The sequence below is a fragment of the Corvus hawaiiensis genome, chromosome 8 (genome assembly GCF_020740725.1).
Source record: "Corvus hawaiiensis isolate bCorHaw1 chromosome 8, bCorHaw1.pri.cur, whole genome shotgun sequence".
NCBI classification, from domain to species: Eukaryota; Metazoa; Chordata; class Aves; order Passeriformes; family Corvidae; genus Corvus; species Corvus hawaiiensis.
In genome coordinates this window covers 10,097,654-10,121,330 of record NC_063220.1, presented here as the reverse complement: position 1 = coordinate 10,121,330, position 23,677 = coordinate 10,097,654, and the positions used below count along the sequence as shown (strand labels likewise).

At 42.5% G+C, this 23,677-nt stretch overlaps 1 protein-coding gene across 3 annotated transcripts; it reads left to right on the top strand.

The window, feature by feature from the left end:
• Positions 1–4,663: 4,663 nt before the first annotated feature.
• On the top strand, positions 4,664–23,677 carry PDCD4 (programmed cell death 4). 3 transcript variants are annotated; one of them, XM_048311088.1, is made up of 13 exons: positions 4,664–4,740; positions 8,759–8,906; positions 10,076–10,172; positions 13,494–13,790; positions 14,331–14,425; positions 16,090–16,203; positions 16,469–16,690; positions 16,953–17,050; positions 18,559–18,673; positions 19,532–19,639; positions 20,711–20,821; positions 21,586–21,725; positions 22,931–23,677. In XM_048311088.1, exons 3-13 carry the CDS (start codon positions 10,133–10,135, stop codon positions 22,989–22,991), a joined length of 1,401 nt encoding a protein of 466 aa, XP_048167045.1. In that variant the 5' UTR covers positions 4,664–4,740; positions 8,759–8,906; positions 10,076–10,132; the 3' UTR covers positions 22,992–23,677. The 3 variants fall into 3 exon arrangements, with proteins under 3 accessions (XP_048167045.1, XP_048167043.1, XP_048167044.1); XM_048311086.1 differs by lacking the exon at positions 4,664–4,740 and adding an exon at positions 4,937–5,068; XM_048311087.1 differs by lacking the exon at positions 4,664–4,740 and adding an exon at positions 7,726–7,835.

Genomic DNA, 23,677 nt, shown 5'->3' with positions numbered 1-23,677 from the left:
CAACCCAAGTAATCCTCCTTTCTTCCCTCTCATTGCTCTTGACTGTTGCTTTAATTTCAGTGTCGTGCAGCCTTTCACGTAGCCCCCCTCAGCCTGAATCAGATACCTATTGTCTGTGTTGTCAACACAGCTGTTTAAATCCCTTCCCCCAAATACCCCTGCTTTCCAGAAAGCTCCTGCCTGCAAGGCCCAGGACCTGTTCTGAGTTTGCAGCTTTCTGTCAGGTCCTGAGCTGAGCTCAGATTCCTGTTTGGACCAGCATGAGGTCAAAACAGAAACAAACTCAGGAAAACGCTGCACTTGAGCAAAGCTTGATGCTCCCTGGCTGCCTGCTGGAGGCTGCTGCAGCCTGAGACTGTCAGGCAATGCAGAGTGAAGTGAATGATTAGCATTATTAAAAATGCTTTGCAATTATACAGCACCTTTTCATCTAAAGATTTCAAAGCTTCGTAGCACTCACACAAAGTTACTTATTATCCCTGGCATTTAGCAGAGTCAGGAAATGCAGGAAAGCAGCTAAGTGACTTGCCTTAGGTCATACAGTAAGTCGGCGTCAGAGGTGGGAACCCAGCCCCAAAGTGCTGACTCTGTGGCTCATGCCCCAGAGAGAAGACACACCCCACCTTCCCCTGCAGTGAGAGTGCCAGGCCGGCTCCTTGGGGTGGGCAGAGATGGGGGAAAGCACTCAGCCCACCTGGAGTGTCAGCACAGCCTGGGCAGTGCCCTGGAGACACCTGGCTGGGAGCAGCACCCACTGTTCCCAAGCTGTGCTCCATTCCCCAGGAGCCCTGTGCACATGACTGAGGGGCTGTTGTGGGATCTCTTGTGCCTGAGGCTGCAGTCCAGCTTGCCTTGGCATGGTGTGGGGTGAGGTGGGTGAGTGCAGCCTGTGACCTGGAGGGCCTGGAGGGCAAGGTATGGTGCCCCTGGGCTGAGCACGGCCACTGCAGCCCCATCTTCTGCACGAGCCCTCCAGCCCACTGGCCATACGCATATGGGAAGACCATGAGGACCTTCCTCAACAGGGGGCAAATCAACCTCGGCACCCAGGGAGACACTACTGAGGACCAGAGGTGGTTTTCCCTGTACCAACACTGCAGCCAGGCTGCTGCTCTCCTATTAGCTCTGGCTATGGTGAAGGTGCAGCAGCACTGATTCCCTCCAGACCAGGTGGTCCAAGCCTGCCAAGGAGGCTGGATACACATTCAGACACCTGCCAGGACCTCAGGAGATGTTACACTCTTTGGCTGCCTCAGCGGGCTGGGCTGTGGGAGGCCAAACCTTTGTGCCTTGCAGCAACATAGCTGAAAATGTCAAATCCTTGTATGCTGACACTTCTCTGGCTTCAGTCCAGTGGTGGGACTTAGGGACAGTGTCCTGTTTTCTGGGAGGAAAGCCAGAAGGAGGGAGAGGAGAGGTGGAGAAAAAAGCAGATGTGAAGTGGGGTGAAGAGAAGCATGTAGACATTTAGACCTCAATGGTCAGGAAAAGGCCTTGGCTGAGGCCCTTGGCCCCGATGAGGTAAAACATCTTGTTAGTGTTTATCACAAAAGGTGACTGGCACAGTTATATTTATAAGGTAGAAAAAAACTGGAAAAAGACCAACTAATCTACTTCTGCTCCACCACTGAGCTACTTATTTTTACCCTAGAACTATCACGAAAATCCACTTTGGTCAAATTTTTTCTTGGAGACTTGAGATGCTTGAGGTTTTTTAGGCATAAACAGTATCCTGTTCAAAATATTATATCTCTTGTATGAAGGCAGGTGTGACTGATACAGCTTCAGACTTCCAAGGGGCGTATTTAAATAAATAACAGGAACTAATCCATATAGCCAGATTTCCTTAGGAGCTTGGGGATTTACATGTCTAAATTTCACTGTGATGAGACTCCAGGACAGGGGATAAAATTCTAGTTAACTTCACTGCAGATAAAACCCAGGTAAGGGGAAAAGCTTGAAGACAGACGCCGCAGTTGAATGAATTTATACCTCAGAAATGATACTTAGAATGAACAGAAGGAATCATTCTAAAAAGCAAAAGAACCAATTGGGTATAAAAGCTATGTCTCAAAAACGAGTTGGAGTTTTGCCTTTTAAAGGACATTAATAAAAAATGGGAAAATGTTTTTCCTTGTTGCATATGGCTGAAGAAAACAGGAGGAAGAACAGATTATAGGGGATAGAGGCTAATATGTGTTGGGCATGGGCAAAACCTGAACTCATACTTTGCTTTAACTTTTGCTGAGGATGTTAATCATGTGGTTGCAGATGTGAGGGATAATAGGATGGGGGTATGGAAATGTTTGTGGACCGGATAGAAGCAAATCTCAGGGCTGCTTCCTGCGCTGAAGGCAGAGGAACGGGCTAATCCACATGCCAGAGCTCTGGAAGAACTGGCCCGATGTCTTTAACAGGTCCCTCAGTCAGGGACAGGAGCACAGCAAACCTGTATGGAAGAAGTGAACTGATTTGGGCAAGAAGAGGCATGAAGGTTTCAGCTTAACAGTATGTGGACAGATTCAGAAAAAAATGGTGAAGAAAAGGCTAGCAAAAGAGAGGAAGGTAAATGGCATGAGATGAAATGGGTTTATCAAACCTATTTATCTTCCTTGGGTAAGGCAAGCTGCAAGCCATTTGCCTAGTGAAGGAAATGGGGTGAATCTCACCTCTCTGGACTTACATTGCACATTTCATATGAGGTCATGTGGAAAGTTCTTAAGAAAAGGGAGAGGTGATTTTGCACAAGGTATAACCCCCTAAAGACCTGGTGTAAGAGCAGCGGGGCTGTCAGGCTGGAGGGCAGTTACCAGGGGAGTGTTAAACATCACTCTGCAGATCTGGCAAAGTGCTTTTGTAAATGAGCTTGGCACTAATGTTACTGGAGAACTGGTGAAACTGCTGATGACAGAAAATACGAAGCAACCTCAGGACAAAAGAGGCTTGAGATGTTAGACAGAGAAAGGTAGATAGCAGAAAGTGGTGGTCATAGGCATAAATGACCAAAGCCTTTCCTGCAAGCTCCCTGGCAGCTCGCACTTTGATCACCAAGTAACAGACTTGCCAGTAGTGGAAATAGGAAGCGAGAAATGCAGTCCTGGGAGGCACCAGGAGAGGTGCAGCCCAGGCTGCACTGAAGGCTGGGGTGAGCTTGAGGAGAGGCTATCTCACTTCATTTTGTGAAGCAAATACTCAGAGCATGAGGCTTTCTCTGCATAAATACTCTCAGGAAGGGAAGAAAGAAGAGCTGATGGTGCTAAGGGCCAGTGCTGGTACAGAATAAATGATCAAAAGGAGGCATCAGACATTTTGATTAGAAGATCGTTACCAACCATTTGACAGTGTGGTTCTGGAATGGCCTCCCCACTGCAGTCGTGCATGCAAAATATTGAATCGCTTTGAGGATGGAACTTGGCAAGGTCACGATAAGGATTATATCACATGGTGCCGTTGATAGGAGACCTGATAGCACAGAAGTTCCTGCCAGTCCTAAGCACAAAGGTAAATGTTCTGCAACCCTCTGTCCATATAAATATAGAGCATGTGATTATATACACACAAAAAGCAGGCACATGATTTATTAATCATAGGACCTCAGCTTGTCAAATAATAATTACAAGGCAATAACACACCTTGTTTTAATAAATGGCTCCCTAAGATTTTCTCCCACAGTAAACCAGTAAAAAGGGGCAATTATTCTGAGGTAGAGGTGGCATTTTGTGTTTCTGGTTGTTAGCTTTTAAATGAACTCACTGTCTGGAACTCTTAAATACTCTAATTTTTCCGAACATTTCACAAGTTCAGCCCTTTCCAGTAAAGCGTCTTTTCAGATGCGTGATTGCCCTTTGTTAAGGCAAGAATGAACAGATGACAACGGCAGCACGGAGGAGACATGCCTGGAACAGTTTTACAGAGCAAACCCGGTGCTGCCGCTGCCAGGAGGGTGTACTCAGAACCCTCAACAGGGGAGGCTTCTTGTGCAATGTGAGGGGCAAGTCCTGGAAAGCCACGACAGAGACAGGAAGGCCGTGGTTCGGAGAAGTGTTTATGCAAAGCCATGGCAGTGGGTGACACTTCAGTCTCCGTGCTCGGGCAAACGCAACGCGATCCCTTTCCACCTTGCAAGGGCGCCCGGCCCCGACCAGCGCTGCTCTCGCAGGTCTGCAGCACAGCCCCGTTCCCAGCCAGCTCTCGGATGGAGCTGCACGAGGATGTTCAAAAGCAGCTCTCATTACTGAGCATTAAAAAAAGTGAAGGCGTGTTTTAGTACCCTTTCAACCTGGAGCTGACGCTGCCTGATGAAGAAGAATGGGTTTGCTGTGCTTGCAGTTCATGTTATGAAGGCACCTTTGCCGAAGATGCAAAAATAAAAGTGGTCTGAAGGGAAAGAAAGCAGAAGGCCAAGAGACAGGCAACTGAACAGAGCAGATTGATTTAACAGATAGGATACATTTTTGCTGTCTGCATTATGTGTGGAAATTCTTATTCCAAGTGACACAGTAACAGACTAGACTGTAATCGAACAGCACTGCTGAGGTGTCAGGAGCACAGATGCTGCCTATCGAAAATATTTAAAACAGAAAGTAAAACTTCGAAAAATCCGCAGTGGGGAGCACAAGGGAAACGCTCAGTGATGTTTCTAACCCAAGGCAACTTCTCTCTGCTTTTCACTGCTGTCTCTGGTGCGGGAGGTCGGAAGCCCTGCGTGAGTCACCCCAGCGACAGCTCAGCCAGAGCTCGGTGAGAAGCAAAGGCCGGCAGCAGCCCGGCCAGGGCAGCGCGGAGACACGCGGTGTCTATTGTGCACCAGGCATCGGACGGGGGGAAGGGCTGCTCCACGCGTTTTGGGGAACTCCAGCCAATGGATTCCTCCCCTGGGTGTTACGGGAGGGCTTGGCCAGCATGTGAGAAAGGGAGGGGAGAGTTTGAAAACAACCCAGTAGGCTCTAAGGAAGGAAGGCTGCTAGAAAGTGACCTGCTCGCCTCCGTGCGAGCATTTTGCTCCAGGGGATCGGCGACTGTAGGGGTGGAAGCGCAGGAGGGGCCGGGCGGCTGTGGCGCGGCACAGGTAACCCAGGATGCAGGTGTCGGGCAGCGGGGTCCAGCTGAACACCCCTCGCTGGCTGCCTCGAGCTGCAAATCCACCAGAAACGGTCCAAAGAGTTTGGGTTGGGTTTTAGTTTGTTTGGCCTTTTTTTTTTTTTTTTTTTTTTTTGGTTGCTATGGGAGAAGGAATTTTGCTGTTTTGTTTTTATGGGGATTTTGGTGGCATGTTTGCTATTAATATGTCTGGGGGAGGGAGGGCAGGAGGGAGCGAGCAGGTCTCTACAGCTCAGAGGTTAGCATGTGATCAGCTTTCTTCTGGCTATTGCAGGCAGCTTTGGGGTTAGAAAGGCAAAAAGAGGCGATGTCTTTTAGTAGGCTGGTTGATACTATGGAAAAATACAAATTATCTTTCATGCACATCAGCTCTTTTTCAGGTCACAGTGCTTTAGAAATCAGAAAGTATGTGCAGATGAGATTTTCAGTGATTGATAACCCAGCTGCTAATAGACATTCAGCAGAAGAAAGAAAAACCTCAGTTTTCTTGTCTGGAGGTGTGCTGGATGGTTTGGGGGTTTTCATCTTGTTTTGACTACTGATCCAGCTTTTAGGCCTCTTGGAAGTGATCCAGTCCTGAACTTCAGCAGAAAATCCTCCAGCAGTTTTCCACGGTGTTTTAAAATGTAAAATTGGTATGATGCAGTATTTTGTGCCATCTTCTCTTGTGCAGGTTCTGGTTACTGTTTCAGTTTCTCTGTCACCTCTTTCCTCTTTACTGAAAGATCTCTTTAAAGCCCCACTCTCCCTTGCAGGGGAATTTGCATTCCATGATCCATGTTAATAGCTAGAATTTATTTTCCAAATCTCGGTGATGACACTGTGGTGGTTTGCTTGGTACGCACGAGTCAGAAGAGGTGCAAAGAGCAAACTAGGAACTATTTTTTGATTGATGGGGAAACAACATCTTTTAGAGCTGCCTCTAGGTCGCGTGTGAAAAAGGTCTTGTGTGAGCACGTTGTACTGTTCTGACTTGAAAACTCTGCAATTTAGTGTCTTCATGAGCAAGAAAGATTTTCTTTCTGTCATTTGGCTGATGGGGAAAGTATCATGAAAACATGGCAATCGTGCTGCACATTCTTTTAACAGATAATTTTGTTTTAAATCTTAAACCTATTTTGGATGATTCATGCAGAGCCAGGCCAGTAAATTAATCAGAGGCTCTTACTCAAGGGAATTTTGGCTCTTATTTCAGCCAGAAGTACACCAATCTGGAGTAGAATTATACTGGCAAAATATGTAATAATACGACAAAAGTCAAGTCATAATCTGGTTAACTGAGGATGTTTCTCTTGCTGGCAGCTGGAAAATTCTGCAATGCACAAGTACCAAAGCAGAAGGGATCTGTGTTTGCTTCCCTCATTGCCTGGGCTCTCTGGAGTGACAAATTAGGGAGAGAAAACAAAGGGTGAGCTGAGTTTTGAAGAGAGACCTAAATGGAGGCAGAACACATGACAATGAGAGGAGACTGTCATCTCTAATTAGGTATGTGCCCTCAGGCAGTTCACATAGAGCAAACAGGGTAAATGTGAACTAAAACAAGGTGGAAACTTTGGAAGGCTGTGGACGGACATGCCCGGTTTGGCTGTCAATCCTAAACCTGCAGCGTGTTAAGGGTTTCAGCAGGGGAGGAGGTGGCTGCAGCACCTCTTTCCCGTGGATTGCCTGAGCGGCAGGAATCGCGGCCGCCAACTCTGAGGCGGCAGCGGAGCTTCCGAGCCGCCCTGCCCAAACCCTGTCCCCGTGCTGAGGGAAGGGCTTGTGCGGGGAGGCAGCCAAAGGCCGCAACTCCCCTTGTTAGCAGAGAGAAACACACGCAGAGAACAGGTAATGTATTCTTTTTCTGACGGTTTTGCTTCAGAAAGGAAAAAAAAAAGACTTTTAATTAAAGAAGTAGAACAGCACGTGGAGAAGGAACCAGGCACAGCTGCCGCTTTTCGGCGGCTGCCCCGGTGCAAACAATCAGCACCCCCAGGCGAGATGTGAGGAGCCGTTCTCTCATAAGCCGGGAGCTGCCACTGTGAAGCCCCTCCATGGAAGGGCTCAGGCGATGCTATCCCGGCGTAGGCGCTCCGAGCTGTGTCTCACAGGGAAATGGAGGGCGCTTATCAGGCGCGCCTCAGGCCCCCGCTCCCCTCCCCACACCAATGGCTCCTTCCCGCTCCCCCTCCGCCCCACCGACCCACCCGCGATGGTCTCGCCCTAGCTGTTCTCCCCCGCCCTTCCCTCCGAGCCGAACGCGCGCCGGGCCCCGCCCACCGCCGCCGCCGCCCGCCGATTGGCTGCGGGGCGGGCGGCAGCCAGCCAATGGCCGCGCCGCGGGTGGCCGTGTCGCTGGGGCAGAAAACACAGGCAGGCAGGGGGCGGGGCTGGGCGGCGGGAGCGCGCGCGCGCACGGCCGGCAGCGGGAGCGCGCGCGGCGGCGGCTGAGGGGACTCGGCCCGGCCCTGGCGGCCCTGAGGGAGCGGCGGTGCTGCGGGCGCATCCCGGGGGCTGCGGGCGCATCCCGGGGGCTGCGGGCGCATCCCGGGGGCTGCGGGCGCTCCCGGGCCGCGGCAGCCAGCGCTAGGCCTGTGCCTGTGCGCTAGCCCGGCCCCGGCGGCCTGAGCCCTCGGCCCCGCGCCCAGCGGCCTGCAGCCCGCGGTCCGGCCCCCGGCGGCCTGAGCCGTCAGTCCCGCCCGCTCCTCAGCGCCGGCGCTGCGCCGCCGTTGGTCCCGGCCAGCGGCACGGGTTTGGTAGGAGTACCGGATCTTAACGTGGCTTTTGTATCTGTGGCTGCCGAGCAGCAGCTGGTGTTGGCAGGTCGCCAAAGCCTCGGTGATGGGGGTGTTTGCTTAAAGTTAGGGAGGAGGGGAAAAAAAGTATGTGCTATGTGGAAGTTACTCAGGGATGTTTTGCGCCCACGGGAGGTCTTGATAACTTCTGGAAGCTTTGTCCTGCAGCGTGTGTTGCTTCTAAAGGTTAATTTCCCTGCTGAGGTGGAATGCCTGTTTAGATGAAGTGCAAGAAATGGTAGTGGGTACAGAGCACCGAGTATGTTTTACTGGTGGATTTCAGTGGCTTAGAAAAATATCCTTGTCTTACGAATTACTGTAAAAGTATTGTTCATATCACTGATTCATCTTAAAAATTTCCATCGCATTTGTGTTCTGCCTAAAGTGGCTTCTGTCCATTTTGTTCCTGTATTATCTCTAACACGGATTCTGATGTTTTTAAGGCGGTTTTGCAAATTGTGTTCCCTAGTTGATCGGTAGTGCTGTGTGGTGTAAGTCTGCAAATCAGAAAGTGGTGGGTTTTGGATGCAGTGATAAATACCAGCATCCTGAAGCCCCAGCAATCTGCTGGTTTGAGTTAGTGAGAATGTGCATTGCTAAACTGAGAGTGTATCTCATATCTCCTGATCAGTATGACAGCAGGACTTGTAAGGCTTGGATATTCCATCATCCTTGTTATAAACAAAGTAGGCTGCTGAATCTCAGAAAGACACCACATGGAAGTTGGGTTGTTACTTATTATGTTGCCACAGGTGGAGGATTTAAACTAGGGTCCTGTACAGGAAGAGCATTTCTCCACTTGAAATTTAGAACTTGGTTGCAAATGATGAAAGCTGTGATTATTATTTAACACAGTTTTTTTTCCTTTTTTGTCTTTTACCAAGAGGTGGACAACTGATGGAACATTCCACTAGGAAGAGTAAAACTGTTCTTACAAGGTAGTTTGCGCAGATTAGACTGAGACCCACACGGAAAAATCTCTCAACCAGCAGTGACTGGGAACACTGGAGAACTCCTGAATGATTGCTTGAGGTAACTCACAAAAAATGTTTATTTTAAAAAATGTGTGGGGCAGGGAGGACTCTTATTGCAGAAGGCTGGGAACTGTTTGGGTTGGCATTGGGAAATACAAGACCATGACAGCTGAATGCTGTGCCCCAAACCAGTTTCTTTATTGCCAACGGTCTGTGATGAATCATTGGCCGTTAATGGGTCTGTGGCAGGCAAGTGGGCATGAAAGGGGAAAACCGGGGAAGAGAAGAAAAGGGGAAGGGAATGCAGTCCTTCCTTGTCACAATCTTACCACTCAACAGTAAACAGTTTTCAGGGCAGCAAAGGATGAGATAGGGGAAAAAACAGCTACTGAATTCTTATGGCACATAGAGAAATACCAGTAATATTCCCAGGCCTATGAAGGGATTTGTGAAAATCTTGCAGGTGAAAAAGTGTGTGAGGGAATTCTGGGACTGCTTAATTTTTTGTGTACATAAAGGAGAGATGGATGATGCCATCCCATTCACAGTGACTTGGGGTGGTTTGGAGAACAGCAGCTACTAGGGAGGGGGAGAAACAGGAACAGAAAAAGAGAAGTGTTTAGACATGGAGAACTTTATCCCTCGCAGATTGAATGGTGGTTGCCAGGAGCGTTTGAAGGGTGCAGAAGCACAGATGTGAAAGCATGATAGCTATATGTACACAGACAGTAAAACAAAGACTATGTCCTTGAGGGGCGGATCAGAAATTAGCTTGTTTTCTAAGGGCTGGGCTGAACTCGATAAATTGGTACCATTTTATCAGCATCATTCACATGAAGAACGTTTCTCTCGTGGATGCAATAGTAACATTGGTATTGTATGCTTGTATGGATAACCACTTGGCAGAACAGGACAGTCTAGATTGATAGAGGTGGCTTTTATCAGCTAAAAAAAGCTGCATACATGGGGCTTTTAGCCTTAAAGTAACGGCTTTTGTCCCCTTCATAAGCAACAGAACTGGTAACTGCTAAGGCATCCAGACTTAGATGTTTTGGAGGGTGGTGCTTCTCTCTTGCTACACCATTTACCTTCCCAGGAACTTTTCAGCTGTTACTAATAGTTAATTATAGCTTAACCTCCTCAATTTTTATATTTCGTGAGTGAAACGTTTGCATTTTACTTTGGTCTAGTGTTTTTTGTTCTCTAAGCTTTTCTATTTCTGTTTAGGCCTTGGAGGGAAAACATTAAGACTTTACATTTCACAGTCAGCTCTATTAAGCAACTATGGAAATAGAAAAGGAACACATTTTTATTACCCCACCAGGTAAGTAATGTATTCAGTTGTTTTGTTTTTTTTTTTTTTTACTTAAAATTGCTTAGCTGACCAGAAATGTTCTCTGTAGAACAAATGTATCACCTGATAATTTTTTAACAATACTGCTTAAAAAACAATCATCAAAAACTTACAGAATAGTTAGTTCAATTATATATCATAGATTCCTGCTCTATTACATTTATTTAAAATTTGTTAAAATAATAAAGTTAGCATTTCTGTAAGTTACTGAATAGTAGTTGCACTTGCCTCGTTATCATCTGAGTTCAAGTAGTGCTGATGTGAAGAAAAGAATAAGCTTAGAAGTGTGCAGGTGTGTTTAAGATGTACAAACTCTGTTTTTATGCAACTATTTACCTTAAAGTTAGGGGGGAAAAATGTTGAAGAGCTTGACTGGAAGTGGGCTGGCATGGGAAAAATTTAGGAAGTACATGTTAAAGACTGCCATGAAATTGGCTGTCCATATCACACATTTCTTTTATGATGCTTAGTCAGGGTAACACAGATTCATGTTGTTTCCTGTATCTTCCAAACATTATGATGGTCTGCACTGACTCTTTCATGTCAAAGAGGTTTTGAATGTTTTTAAGGATAACAGGTATTTATGTTAAGATGGCAGTAATGCAGTTGAGCTGGCAACATATTCCATAATCATATGGAGTTGATGTTGATGTTCTGATATTTAAGCAAAATTAGGTTAATGCAGAAGATACCTTGGTTCTCCACATTTTAGGATTATATTTGAATAATAGGTGGAAAGCTGCAGGAGAGCTGGTTTGAGTGAGTTTGGACAGTTTAAATTGGTAGAAGGCTTTCTTAATGAAGGTAACACCATAAAAGCACAGATTTTAAGTGAGCCTGCTAGGCTTAATAGCAGGGTAATGAGATAAATTTGGATAACTTCTTAATATATAGTAAACAAAGTATTAAAGTTGATCCAAGACTGTTACTGCCTATATATGTATCTGTTATATGATGTGAAAATGAGAAGCTGGAAAGAATATCTGCACCATTTTATAGGTTCTTGTTATTTCATTTTATTTTATAAGTTTTTGGAAAATAATGTATGTGTTCAGCCTGTTTTTTCAAGCCTAACTAGGTAACTAATAGTGGAGGGCCAGTTGGTTACCATATTATGGAGAAAGAGGTTGCAGCAGGAAGTGACAGTGTTATATAAAAAACAGTTTAGTAGTGCAGTGAGAAATATTAATTCTTATGGGTTGGATGTTTCCTGTGGAGGATTTCCTTTAGTCTTGAACCTGAGATCAGGATTGTGTAAGGAGGTTGGACTGTAACCTCCCCTTTAATCCTTAGCTTTTGAAGTCAGGACTGACTTGTGTTAGTTGTTGGCCATTTTCTTTGGAAACTGAGGAAGAAGGAAGTGGTCTTCAAAGAGTAGAGTTTCTGGACAGCCAGGTCTCAGGTCTAAACTGGAGAAATTCATGGGAGACTGAGCATGAAGAAGAATTTGTGTGCATTTGACTGAGAAGAGCTGGTTGTTGCTGATGGGGTCTCCTGGGGAATGAGAGGAAGGAAACCTGTTTGGGTTTGCTCGTTTTTTTCCCCCTCTGTTAGATTTATGCAAATCTCTCATTGTTTTATTAAAATGTTAGACAAACTGAGAAAGCTGCTTGTGAGAATTTTTTTCCTGGATGTGATGCATGCTTTTCTTTTTTAGCTTGCTGCAAGCGTAAAAGGAATGCTTTTGTGGGAGTAATGAGTGGAAAGATGAAGCTTAGCCTGGAATGGCTGCATTTTTGCTCAGCTGTAGCATTCACATCTGTGAACACCAGTGTCTAAATGTTATTTCTTTGATCACAAAGGAGGCAGTTCCATCAAAGTTTTCTCCGTTTGTAGAGTAGTATTCTCTTTGATATGGGTAAATGCTTGAAGATTGGCAATATTTCATTAATGCACTTTGCTTTCAAAACAATTTTTCATTAACCTGTTCTGAAGTGAAAAAAACATACTTCTGAGAAGTATTGCCAAATGCATGTTGCTAATGAGAAAGTATCAGAATGGTGAATTAATATATTAGCTAAGTTCAAATGTAAATATCTTCATATTCTGGGTTTATAGCAGTGAGCTTTTCTGTAAAGCAGTTTTGGAAAAGCAGCTTCTTCGGAGTGCCCTCCTATTGCCCTGCTAGTGTCCAGGCTATGGGTTGTGTCTTTAGGACTCTACTCAGTTCTCAAGAAACAGAGAACTGTGTAACAGAGAGCTGAGGCTGTTTGCTTTGTGCATGTCTTCTAGTTTGCAAGGACTCCCAGGGTACTCACTGGAATGTAAATAGGTCCTCAGGTGCTTTTTCTTTTCTTTTCTTTTCTTTTCTTTTCTTTTTAACTTGATTAGTTAAGAAGGGGAAGAATAGCTTGTGAAAGCTTTTGTTTATAGTGCTCTGAATAAGACATCCTGCTGAACCACACAGCACAAGTGGGGGACAACTTAACTTTGTAAGACTTTAGACCTAAACATGAAATGTGCTTTAGCTTCCTTAGAGAGTGAAGTTACTGCACTTCTCAGTGCTCTAAGACATTTACAGATCCTTAAGTTGTGAGAGTTTCTTGTTGGGTACAGAACAAACCTATTATATTTGTGTTGTGTTTAGCAAGTCTTGACAGAAGCTACAGTGAAGGACAATCCATAGAGAAGAGAGATCCCACTGATTCAAAGGACTATGTATTCTATGAGTCTTCATTACCAAGCTCTCCAAGCTTTGTATTGAACAGCATTTTTCCCCCATAACTTTAAAAACAACAAATAAAAGTAGTGATGTTTTTATATTTTTCTATGGCTAAGTTGTTGGTTTTCTTGCTAGTGGGCTGTGTTTGAAATTCCTTGAATTGAATAAGGGGAATGTTGGTTGATGATTTACGGAGTTAATTTCACTTTGGTGAGGAGTCTTTTAACATCAGTGAGTTCCTACAGAATTTACTCTATTGGCAGTTTTCTTTGTTTCTAAAGCAAGAGAAGAGTGGGTGGAGTGAGAACGAGGCACTTAGATCTAATGCACTGAGGAGTTCTGATGGTTTTTGTTTAACCAGGGTGGGGTTTTCTGTGGTTTACGTATTTATGTATGGTTTTGTTAATTTGCTTTCCAGTTCTTGACATCTGCTCTGTTTAGATTGTGGATATTTTGTGCAGGGGAATAAGAAACTCCTTATTACTGCAATATGTAGACATATCTTAAAAACAACATTTGCCTTAACACTGTTGGAAGCAAGAGTTCTATATAATGTTATAATCCTTTCTAAATGCAATGCGTTTTGGTATTCTGACATAAAAGATTTTTTTTTCTGTCTTCTTTTTAAGAACTTGAGAATCTAAATGATGCTCCATTTTCCGGTGATGAAGAAAATGGTGTGTCTGAGGAACGAAAAACTGAAATCAATGGAAATTGGATTCCTGCAACTTCAATTACCGAAGCCAAAATAAATGCTAAAGCAAAGAGACGGTTGAGGAAAAACTCTTCTAGAGATTCTGGGAGAGGAGACTCTGTTAGTGAGAATGGAGAGACACTGAAGATTGGAGTTGTACCAACGAGCCCAAAGGGGAAACTCCTGGACAGGCGATCCCGGTCTGGGAAGGGAAGAGGTCTACCAAAGAAAGGTTTGTGTAGCTTAGTGAAGAGAGTAGAATGAGAAAGATAAAGATTTGTTCAAAGCACAGTACATTTTTTTCTGCTGGGAATTGTGTTCATAAACCACAGTCTCTGTGCAGGCATTTGGCCCTTTATGTTAGTGGGTGCCAGTAGCAGGTAGCAGCAAATATAATGTCTGTGATCAATCAACATCTGTCTTTGAGGGAAGTACCTTTCCTTAGTAGATTTAATACACAAATTTGAACTGTTGGTAGTTCACAGGACTGTTACTAATGCAAAATCATGGTTATATTTGAAAGTACAGTTTCAACTGAACTTCAGTACTTCTTTTGAAGTTCCATACTGCTTCTAGTGTCTTACTGGAAAGTGATGAAAAGTGGCTGTGGAACTGGGAACTTGTCAGACAAACACACCCTTTTTAGCATATATTGTTAGTCAGGAGATGGACACAATCATTGATAGATCACTTTTAAGTTAAAGAATGTTGTGTTGAACTCAGAAGTGTTTGTCAACTGGCGGTCCTTACTTACTCTCCCATATTTTGCCAGGTGGAGCAGGTGGTAAAGGAGTTTGGGGGACACCAGGTCAAGTGTATGATGTGGAAGAAGTAGATATTAAGGATCCTAATTATGATGATGACCAGGTATGCAAATAGTTTCTTTGCAGTGTTGGTTTATATTTCCTTTTATCGATTTCAATGGCCTTGTGAGTTAATATGAATGTCAGCCTGGCTACACTACACTACAAAATGCTCATTTTTATGCTCAAGAATAGATTATTGGCTAGTAAAAAGTCAGCTGGTATAGAAGTCACAGTGGAATACTCACAAATCTTACCCCCAAGCCCTCCTTCTATGCCTGAGTAAGCAGCATCGCTTTCCCAGGTGTGTTCTCCACTGCTGATTCCCATGGAGGTGGATGTTGCAATGCTGCTCTATATTGCACACAGGCACTGTGTTAAAAATGCAACACAGACTTGCTCAGGTTGGGAGTTTAGTGGGGACAGTATCCTTTATAGATTTTTCTCTTCCCTGTGTTCCCAGCCCACCCAATGTCTTGTCTGCTTGGTGTAAACACTTCAAACCAGCATGAAGTCGATAGCCTGGGTATTTTATTGGCATATGTTTATTTAGAATATGTTATGGAAGATTCTATCTTACAGCCATATTACTGGGGCAAGGGGAGAGAAAGCAAAGCTTATTGGGCAGAGGGGATCTCTATCACTGAAAGGGAAATGCTGATTACAAACACAGATTACTAAAGTCTCTGAGATAATACAATTGCAAGACTGACCATAAGTACGTTCTGTATGACATAAGAACAGTGGTGGTGTCCTTTGAGTAGAGGCTGTTTGCTGTAGCCATAGCTGCTGAAAGAACGGTATCTGGGAATATCAAAGTCTTCTTCCAGGGAAAATCAGTTTTCCCTAAAATTTGACACTTTACATTAACTGAAATAGCCATTAAAAATGGAGCTGACAAGTGCATAGAACAAAGCTTATTGAAGAAGGAACATTCTGTGTAACTTTGGTATGATGGAAGGATAGGTTTTTTTATTTCTGCTATACTTCTTGACCATGAAAAGTTTCAACTAAACATTAGTTGAAAAACCTCTTTGTTCAGATGTCTTTGTTCAGCTCTGTAGTATTACTCTGAATGTTGTTTCTGTAGGTGTGGAGTAGGGAACTGAATTAGAGCAGGGAGATCTGGTGCTGCTGGAGCTCCGCAGGACAGGTGATGCATGAGGCAGTTGCTGTGTGACTTTTTTCCCTTAGGAAATGTCTTTGCTCACAAGTATTCTGAAAATGCCTTTTCTGTGATTTGTGCATGGCACCGCCTGTCTGGTCACACAGTCACTAAGGAAGAGGGAACAAGGCAGGTTTCCTGCCAGGGATGGGAGTGCCACTTGCAGGGGAAGGTGCTGTGGCACAGCCAACTTCACTGGGCTGGGACGGGAGCTTCTGTTGCTCTCCCTTCAGTATGGAGGCATTTGACCTTTGCTCCTGTGGTATCAATTGAATCCTAGGAACAGGGTTCGGTGTTAAATAATTTACCATTATTTAACAGTAAATTCAGTCTTTCAGTTGAATTCAGCTAACAGTAAATTCAAAATATGAAGAAGTATGACAATTAGCCAGCATTGTCTACGCTTTAATAGTAGAGACAGAGGCTAATGTTTTTTGGAAGAATATTGACTACCAAGAACAAATCATTATGGATTTTAAAAAATCTGTCTTAATGCTAATAGTGGTGCATAAGGTGCAAGAAGAGACAGTAAGGGTATCCGCTTTTGTTGTCTTTTAAAACAGGAGAACTGTGTCTATGAAACAGTAGTTTTACCTCTTGATGAAAGAGCATTTGAAAAAACTTTAACACCGATCATCCAGGAGTATTTTGAACATGGAGATACTAACGAAGTTTCGGTATGTTTTGTGCCTTTTTATTTCTTTGTTTTAGGGGGCAAAGCTGTAGCATACAGGGTAATGCAATTGCTAGCTATGAACGAATTTATAGAGAAGTTGGCAAGAAATGTACTATAAGAATACCCAGTTATATTAAGCACATGAGCAGAAGCATATATGAAATTGTATAAATATAAGCACATAAATATTTATTTGAGGTCTATTTATATATTTAAATAATAAAAACTATGAAATCTCATTGTTTCATTTTTCAAATCTTATCTAGGAGATGCTGAAGAATTTAAACCTTGGTGAAATGAAATACAGTGTGCCAGTGCTGGCTGTTTCCTTGGCATTAGAGGGGAAGGCTAGTCACAGGGAAATGACATCTAAGCTTATCTCCGACCTTTGTGGGACAGTAGTAAGCAAAACTGATGTGGAAAAGTCCTTTGATAGACTGCTCAAAGAACTACCTGAATTGGTGTTGGACTCTCCCAGGGCACCGCAGGTATATTTGTAAATCTTTATGACAGTAGTCAGAAGCTTTTTGTGGCTAATATAGGTCAAATAAACTGAAATAGACTCCGTATTTTGAAAAGTATCTATTGATTTTTTTACTGTCTGTAATCCTCTCCCAATTACCCAGGCTGTGTTTTCACTTTGAAACAGCTCATTTAAATAAAATCTGAAAACCAAGCACATTGTAATTATCTACTTAGAAATTCTTTGAAATTCAGCATTTCATTAAAAATGCTTCTGTTTTATTGCAGTTGGTGGGCCAGTTCATTGCTAGAGCTGTTGGAGATGGGATCCTAAGCAGTACCTACATAGATGGCTACAAAGGCACTGTGGATTGTGTCCAAGCTCGGTAATTTCCTTGCTTTCTGTATAGAGACAGTTTTCTATTCCAAATGTCAAAGATGATGATCAGGAATTTACAGCTTCAGAATAAATCATGCAGTTCTTTAACTTTTTTTAAAATTTAATTTAAAATGAAAAAAAAAAACCCATAAAATCTGCAACAAAACCAACAAAATCCAGAATGACTCAAGTCAGAGGAGAAATACTGAGTTCTGAAAAATGTATTAATACATTTGAGTTCAGTTTGTCAGGTTTGTTGTCCAGCTTATGCTCGAGGGTGAAAAAATGAGCTGAAACAAGAAGTGGTTATAGAAGGTTTTGTCTTAGAAAAAGCTTTAATGTGATTAATGGGTAAATATAGCATCAGGACAGCTGCTGTAAATATGTTGTGAAATACACAAGGGATTAACTGTTTTGCCTTACAAAGATTTGAAGCTTATGCAGTGATTTCTGAGACTTTCTCTGTAATGCTCTATTTGTCAAGAAGTACAATTGTTTTCCATGTCAGTGTGAGAAGTTTGAAGGAGCAATCTCTGACAAAGAGGGATGTTTTAATAATGAGTCATGTTTTATTTTTCTTACCCCCATAAGTGTATGTTTGAGGCTTGGTGTGGAGGTGCTGAACTCCTGTGTCTTCCAGAAGTTGCATTTGCAATGATTATAGTTGGGCACTTTCAGAAGGAAGAGCAGTGCTTAGCTGCCTACCTCGGGGGCTCAAATTGAGAAAATTGTCTGTCACTTATACAAATGTGTCCTGTGATTTGAAGGATTGTGGCCTGCATTCTGCACATCTGGGATGCTTTGCTGCCTTTGTTATTTCTTGGCCAGTCTTTCCTGCTCATTAAATCTTGGTGAATAGAGTTATTGTTATTGGCTTGCCCCCAGCATGAGGACTGGGAGAACTGTTCCTCCTTTACATGGAGGGTACATACTGTATCTGAGACTTCTTTTTTTTCACCTTACTTCCCTTTTTATTATTTTTTCAATAAACAGGCATCCCTAGCTTGTACCATTTTTCCATCTACATATTTACCTTCTGAAGTGTTTTCTTTGGCTTAAATTCTAAAGGTTTCATAATTCTTTAGATCCAAACAGAAAATAGTATTTCAGTAGAAAAACTGTTCTTGAGTGTGGCAGCAACTCAGGCCTTTTTTGTTTGAGTTCCACCTGCCAAGCTGCATTCCCGGAGGAGCCTGGATACAATCCATCTCTGCATAAGAAAATATTCAGCTGTTTTTTGTGAGGATGTTTCAGGTTCTGCATTGGTGATTCAGTCCACAGGATTGTTACCTGTCCTTACCCATGGTATGACCAGGAGTATAAAGGTGACAGAAAGACCATGTGGGGAGCTTATTTGCTGGATTTTTGATCCAGATGGTCCCCATGGAGCTGATAACCCTGACCTCTTCCCAAAGATCTGGTAGCTCTGTCTGAGGAGAAATGGCCATGGGGGAAGTTGCAGATGCATTTGATAAAGTTCTGTAATCACAATTTAAGCACTGACTTTGCCTTTAGAGCTGCGCTGGACCGAGCCACGGTGCTGCTGAGCATGAGCAAGGGAGGAAAGCGCATCGACAGCGTGTGGGGGGCAGGAGGGGGCCAGCAGTCTGTGAAACACCTGGTCAAAGAGGTAATGACAAAACTCCCCTCTCTCCAGTTGGCTGTTGGTCTAAGCTTACCTCGTTTGGGGTAGAGGGAAGAGTGACATGTATTCTGTACTAAAATGATGTCTTATGTCATGAGTGTTGGTTTTGTTTTGTTGTTTGGACTTCCTTTTTTATATAATTGAGTTAGACGAAGTAGTTTTTACAAACTGATGTAGATAATTTTGTTAATTTTGTAGTATTTGTCACTGGTGGGAACATGCTAGTGCCATATTCTGTATTGCAAGTATGTGGGTTTTTTTTGCTTTAAGCAAAATTTGTAAGCATTTAGCTTTCTTAGACCTCACAGTATAAAGTGATGAAGTAATTAAAAGAGCCGAGATGAAACTGACTAGACTAGATAAACTATTATTTTTTTGGTGTTGCTGATAAAAAAAGCACAGTAATAACTGAAAAAAAGAGAGAGGAAGAAACAAGAATATTTAGAGATCCATGCTATGAAGGCAGCAGGTCTAAAGGAAAAAGGTCATGTTACAATTTCTAGGTTGGGAGTGTAACAGATGATAGGAGGAGGCATTCAAGGGAGAAGATAAACTTAATCACACCCATATTCACCTTTTAGGGTGATACACAGCTCAGAAAGCACTGGTTTTGGTGCTTGTGTATCAGCACTGTGGATAGGTATTTGGCTTACACTGTGTTTCAGGTTACTGGTAACATCTCCATTTAATTAATACCTGAATTTAATTACATGTATAAAAGCATTGGCAGCAACTTCAAGGAACTGACTTGCTGCTGGGTTGATAGGGGATTATCAAAACAGTTGACAACTTTTAAATTTTGTATCTAATTAGTGTTGGGTTTTTTGTTTTAAAATTCAATAGATTGATATGTTGCTGAAAGAGTATTTGCTTTCTGGAGATGTATTGGAAGCTGAACGCTGCCTTCAGGAACTGGAAGTACCCCATTTTCACCATGAACTTGTATATGAAGTAAGGAGAAATCAGAGTCCCTTTAATAATTGTTGGTATTTTGATGTGGGCATGCAAATAATATAACTGGCATCTGAAGCTTAGGTTGCTTGTTCTGTTATTTGAATAACTAAATTGTTCCATGTAAAGTTAATGGTTTGTGTGCTCATTTGTGTGTGCATTGTGCAACAAGTAAGCTGCTGCTGGGAAGATCCAGAAGTAATTTTTGGGCGTTAAGTAGTTGAATTCAGACTATTACAAAGAAAATAAGAAAATAAGATCTCAGTTTATTTTCTGCTGAGGAATAGCAGCAAAAAAGCCCTCCCATGCTTTGTTTTGGTGTTTATTTCCTTCTAGTTTCAGATAACAAAACAGGTAACACCCATTAGAATACCCAGGTAAGTTATAGAGCTTCCTTTTTCGGGGTGGGATTGTTTCACCCAGCACATTTGTAAAAGCTCACATATTTCAGACCCAGCCTATATGGGAGACGGTTCCCATTTGTACTCTTTTATCTGCCAAATTGGAAAATGGTTGTTTACCAATAAAGCTGAACACCCACAATCTCCAAAATTTCCTTTTCAGTAAATTGACTTGTTACAGAAAATTCCTTCACAATAGAACTGCAGAATCATTTCAGTTGATGGAGGTTGTGGAGTATTGTAGATTTTAAGCTTCTGACTCCTTCTAAAATCATAGATAAGAAACCCCCATGGATACAAAATTAAAACCCCATGGATACAAAATTGATTTCACAAAATTAATTAATTGCCTTCTGTACTGCAGCAGCCATATGGATACAGCTGTGTAGTGCTGAAACCAGAGACAGAAAGGCAATGTTTTTCGCTCTGTCTAGTCCTTTCTGGTTTTTCATACCTTTTATCTTACCCAATGAACTTCTCATCAGTTCTTCTTTTCAAGTAATAATAATAATATTAAACTGAAATGGTGAGTGCATGTATCAAATGGGCTTTTTTCCCCAGAAAATTCCTAATAATGCATTCACTCCTTTCTGTACCTCATATGTTCACACACCATGTACCTGAGCCACTGTTTTCATTTTAGTCAAAACACTTGCATGATTTGTTTTAGGCCATTGTACTGGTTTTGGAGTCAACTGGAGAAAAGACCTTTAAAATGATACTGGATTTGTTGAAAACTCTGTGGAAGTCTTCTGTCATTACTGTGGACCAAATGAAAAGAGTAAGTATGGCATTTAGAGAACTTTGCATAAGGTCTTCCAAAATTTCCAGCTGCCTTTATGCAGTTAAATGGTTAAAATGAATCATCTAAAATGCTGCAATATTGCTTCATTTTTTAAATTTCTGTTTTTATCTGGTAGTTCTTTGTAACTGAAATAGTACAATAAAGGCCTGCTAATTACAAATGTCAAGTAGAGCCATATAGAAACCAGTATTTTGCACAGCTGGAATCATCTGTGACTTTACTTCTCAGGATGAGTATAGGACAGCAGTTCTGTCCCAGGGCAGACTGGGGACCACACCAAGACTTACATAAAAATTCGCCCAGCTGAGTTGCTGGTGGGAAGTGATGAAGTCATCTCTGGTAGTTTCTTCCCTGCTGCATAAACTGCGTTTGTGGCCACATTTTGTTCATTTACCTGGAAGACATATTAATTTTCTTCCCATATTACTACCCACGTAGTAACGGGCAGGCTAACATAGAGATTTTGTACTATCTGGATTTCTCACTTCTAAAGAAGTTAAAAGTTCAGATTGTGTTTTTATGTAGATAGGTATTTGTATAATGCCATGGTATTGGCTGATATTATATACCTTATTTCTCTACTGACTTGTAGCTGCTCTGCTTTAGGTTTGTTGGAACTATCCACATATGTGTGAAACCATATAAAAAAAATTAATCCTCTGTAGTGCAGAAGGGTATTTAAAAACATTGTAATAAAATCATGGAATAACCAGATGATTATTTGAATCCTTACACTGCAGGGCTATGAACGGGTTTACTGTGAAATCCCAGACATTAACCTGGATGTGCCACACTCCTATTCTGTGCTCGAGCGCTTTGTAGAGGAATGCTTTCAGGCTGGAATCATCTCCAAACCACTGAGAGACCTGTGCCCTTCAAGGTACTTGTTTCATTGTATATAGGCAAAGGCAGTGCTCTTCATTTCTATCATAGGTTACAGAAAGCAGCATCTTAGGACCAAAGTGTTACTGATTGGAAGTGGAAACTGGAGGATGGACAAACAGTTGGACTGGTAAAAAGTGTATTAAGAAGCTGCACTGATGTGAAACCTGTTATATGGAGGCTGGGATAAATACTCAAGGCAGCCTCCTGTGAATCCCAGGCAGGACCCCTCAGTGCTCCCCAGAGGATAAAGGCTGCCTCTCCTCTGCTTTCCTGATTTTCTTGGTAGAAATCAGTGCAGCACCAAGCTGGAAGATCCAGGTGTCACAATGGTCCATGTAGTTACAGTGGAAAACTGTCACTTATACTGGGGAAATGAGAAAAAAATCCTTCAAAAATGGTTTAAACTTACCAATGTGATTAGAGTTCTAAGATGAGACAACCAGTCCTAATGTTTATATAAAAAAGAACAAACACTAACATGTGATAAGCTCTACGCACCCCATCTCTCCTATCTGTCCTGTGATACATATAGTGCTTTTGGTTTGTTATGGTTTGGTTACTTGTAGCATAAATAATGCTGTTTGAACTGTAGCTCATCAGTATGCTGTCATCTCCTAACTGGTCACAAAACAGTTAATAAGTTTAATTTCCTCTGGAGAATACATGTAAATTTTAAAATAGGATGTTAGAACTATTATTCAGTTTTATGCATTGGGAATACTATTTATTTAACAGGTCTTTTCTATTTTGGGTGTTTTGTTAGAGTTCTTAAACCATCTCAACAGCTTGTGGTAAATTTGGATCTCGAAATGTTAGCATCTTTATCAAGAACAGCCTCCATTTGTGGATTTTACACTTAAAACACTGTGTGTGTGTTGATGTCAAATGTTTTGCAGGTTTGGGGGTGTGGGAGGGCTGAGAGTCATCACTGCATTAAAAGCTTGATTATACTTTGGTTACCAGTTTTATGTTGAGAGGCAGTTTTGGTTTGTGTACTTCAGTTTTAGGTAGAAACCTGCCATCCCTAGGTTTCCAAACAAGCATTTTTAAGCAGCTGAGCTGACATTGTGATCACTGCTAACCCTGCTGAACTTAGACTTTATATTTGATTTCCAAGACCAAGAGAAGATTCTTCTCAGTGAGAAAAACCAAGCAATGCTACTCTGAATTGGTGAAAAGATACTTTCTACTTTCTTACAGGGGCAGGAAGCGCTTTGTGAGTGAAGGAGATGGAGGTCGTCTTAAGCTGGAAAGCTACTGAATGTGAGAACTGCCTCCTGAAGCCTTACAAGTTGAAAGGGAACATGGCTTGCTATCGATCTATACAAACACGTATGCTCCTCTGGTGTGTGTATGTATATATGTATACACATCTAGGACATGCCAGATTTACGAGTTGCTTAGCACAGTTCATATTTTTTTAAGAGGCACATGTTTTGGGTACAAATTGTTTCTTTTTTTTTTTTTAATAGTTTTGTATATTTCAGGAAGAAGTTTTCTTTCTTTGGGCATATAGTAGAACAACTGGCCACTCTGCTGTGGTGGTGCCTTCAAATAAGCTATCTCTGTATGTGCCATGTTTATGACCTAATCATTCCACGTGTGCATCGATGTCTTGACTGCCGCTCGCTATTTCCAAGACAGTGCTGTCATCATAAAATCACTGGTTTATACAAAGCTTTATTATAGAAGGGTCAAGTTAAGCTGCTGTGATCCCATTTCCATTGCTGCTGAAGAAATACTGTGCTTTGGGAGGAAAAAAAAAATAGCAGTTTCTTTGTTTTAAAGAGCCCAAGAAAATACAGTTGGGTCACAAGACAAATTCATCTGTTTCAGGGGAGAACACTGGTTGGTTTCAGCCCCCATGTACCAAACTTGTCTTTTTTTTCTATGTAACTGGAAAAGTGAAAAGTTCTGGTAAAACATATTAAAAATATTTTTTGTGAA